The 2600-nt window shown below is 46.1% G+C and overlaps 1 protein-coding gene across 1 annotated transcript; it reads right to left on the bottom strand.

Moving 5' to 3' along the window:
• Positions 1–587: 587 nt before the first annotated feature.
• LOC123126340 (receptor-like protein 56) lies at positions 588–1674 on the bottom strand. Its single transcript, XM_044546695.1, has 2 exons — positions 1466–1674; positions 588–1269 (listed from the first exon to the last, which is right to left on the bottom strand). The coding sequence occupies exons 1-2, from the start codon at positions 1672–1674 to the stop codon at positions 588–590; spliced, it is 891 nt and encodes a 296-aa protein (XP_044402630.1).
• Positions 1675–2600: the final 926 nt, after the last annotated feature.

The raw sequence follows: 2600 nt of genomic DNA, 5'->3' as shown, positions 1-2600 counted from the left end.
AATGACATGTTACCCATTTTTTTGGCAATGCACTACTTATTCGGTTATTGGAGATATCCATGAATGTGACCTTTGAAAAGGCATTAGAGAACCAATCTGGAAACCTATCGGTTATCCTTGCGCTTGAGATATTAAGGAAAGTAAGTTCCACTTGCCACTTAAGCCATGCAGGGAACTGAGGCCCTATCTGGCAAGATCCAAGATGCACTTCTTGCAGTCTAAATGGAGGAACCCATTCTGAACCCACCTTAATCTCAAATTGATTATTAGATAAGTGTTGTTCTGTAATCATATTATCATTCAAGTATAAGATCTGTAAGCTTTTTAAACCATGAAAGTGCTCTTCTGTAACTAGACCACCCAAGTGATTGTTACTTAGATCCAATGAACGCAAATTCATGAGAACGCCGATTTTAAGATGGCACATGTCAAGTCAGGTGGTTGCCCGAGAGGTCTAGACCCCACAAATTTGTGAGAATGCCGATTTCAGATGGCACATGTCCAGTCAGGTTGTTGCCAGAGAGGACTAGACCCCGTAAATTTCTAAACCGCCCTATAGATTCTGGTATAGGCCCAGTAATGTTGTTCTAGGAGAGCCAAAGAACGACTAAGCTGGTGCGGTGTCCCATCCAATCTTCAAGAGTTCCTGTCAACTGGTTTCCGTCCAGGTACAACTCCTGCAATTTGTTTGACGAACATTGCGGCAGCTTCTCCGCTTTAATTCCGTGTGTGAAAGAATAACCAAGGTCTAGGAACCTCAAGTTGCATAGGTTCTTCAAGTCTGCCGAGTCCATGCTCATATTGTTAGTAAATTGTGATAAGGATAATTCTTGCAAGGATACCATACCGCCCAATGCATCCGGAAGCTGACCATATAGTCCAATGTTAGCTTCAAGGTAGAGATGCTTGAGTCTTGTTAGGTTCCATAACCAGCAAGAGGCAATCGGGTGGTCAAAGTTGTTTTCAGAGAGGTCGAGATCCTCAATGGTTGTACTGAGGTTTAATTGTGGGAGCGACTGGTGGGCACTAATTAGCGCACAACGATGAAGATGAAGGGACCTCAAAGACGGAAGGGCGTTGACCACATGAGGCCAATCGGCTACTGTGCTCAGGTCTACGGCACCCAGGTTGAGATACCTTGGAAACTGTAGACGTGTTAACCATGAGAGATCCTTGGAGGACACATAGTTATAGTCATAGGGTGAGAGGTCAAGATAGTGCAGCTTTGAGAGTTTGCCAAGGTGGGGGAGGCACTTCCCCGGGAGAAAACTTTACATGGGATAGGTTAAGATACCTCAAGTTTTCCAAAGAACCCAGAAAGGCAGGAATACGGCCGGTAAGGTTGGTGGCGCTGAGATCAAGATGCTCCAGATGCGGCAGGGAGAGCAGAGAAGGACTTATCTCACCGGCCAGTCCCTGGCCTCAAAGGTTCAGCGCGACGACATGGCCAGTCCGGTTGCTGCACCGGACACCTCTCCACCGGCAGCAGTCTTCGTCTTTCCGCCATGAGGCGAGGAGACCAGCGGTGCCGATCTCGCCGGTGATGCCTCGCTTGATGGCCAGCAGTGCGTCCCGCTCCTGCGGTGTGCAGGCGGCTGACACATGGGACGAGGTGGCGAGCAGTACGGCAACGACGCCGGCGAGGAGGAGCAGCATCTTTGCAGGAGGGTGCATGGTGATTGTGGGCACTGGGCAGACGGCAGCGCACGGCATGGTGAATGATTGTGGCTGTGGGTAGACAGTAGTGTGCGCACGGCATACATATATAGCTTCAGCAGTTTACATTTATTAATTATTACTAGAAGAACGCCCGTGCGTTGCAACAGGGCCATATTAACTTTAAGAGTTTAATATTAATCGTGCTAATATTACATTTAATATTCTCACACATATCAAGTGACATTGACGACCTTTTTTACCATCAAATCCTCACACACACTCTCTCCCTCCCTCTTCCTCACTCTCTCTCCCCCTCTCCCTCTCTCTCTCTCTCTCTAACACACACACACATATCCATCTTATTGGATACGGGATGTAGAGGTTAATTGTTTCCTTTGTTTGGAGATTGAATTGTGCACGAATCGAATACTTTATGACAATTTGAAAGCGGGCACTTTTGCGTGTCTAGCATACCAAATTAGTGAGAACTTTAAAGGGAAATATTCATATAAGCAGGCGGCAGTGGAGTAGAAACTGCAAGGCAATAGTGAGTCTACAATTTGAGAAGCTCTAACACTTGGAGAACATGTAAGAGCTAGCCTTAAAATGGCCCAGCTTCATCCCAGCTAGGAATTCTTCCGGTTAAATAAGGAGTAGAACAACTACGTCCATATGTCGTGGATCAGCAGAAACACACACCCTAGTTAACTCACCCATTTGAATGTCTTGCAAATTCACCGGTAAATATACCAACATACATAAATAGTTATGGTTCTTCTGGAAATTGCTTTACCACACACAACACAACGCATACATGCATGGAATGGAAAAGGGGGGAACATGGAACTTGGGGAAAATATAATGAATCAAACTACGGAACAATGTGAAGTTGGTGTTGGAGAGCTTTTTCTTGCCATCCTACCTCCACTGATGACACATGG

This window comes from Triticum aestivum, chromosome 5D (genome assembly GCF_018294505.1).
Source record: "Triticum aestivum cultivar Chinese Spring chromosome 5D, IWGSC CS RefSeq v2.1, whole genome shotgun sequence".
NCBI classification, from domain to species: domain Eukaryota; kingdom Viridiplantae; phylum Streptophyta; class Magnoliopsida; order Poales; family Poaceae; genus Triticum; species Triticum aestivum.
Note: the sequence above shows the minus strand (reverse complement) of the source record. Positions and strands in the feature narration are given on the sequence as shown.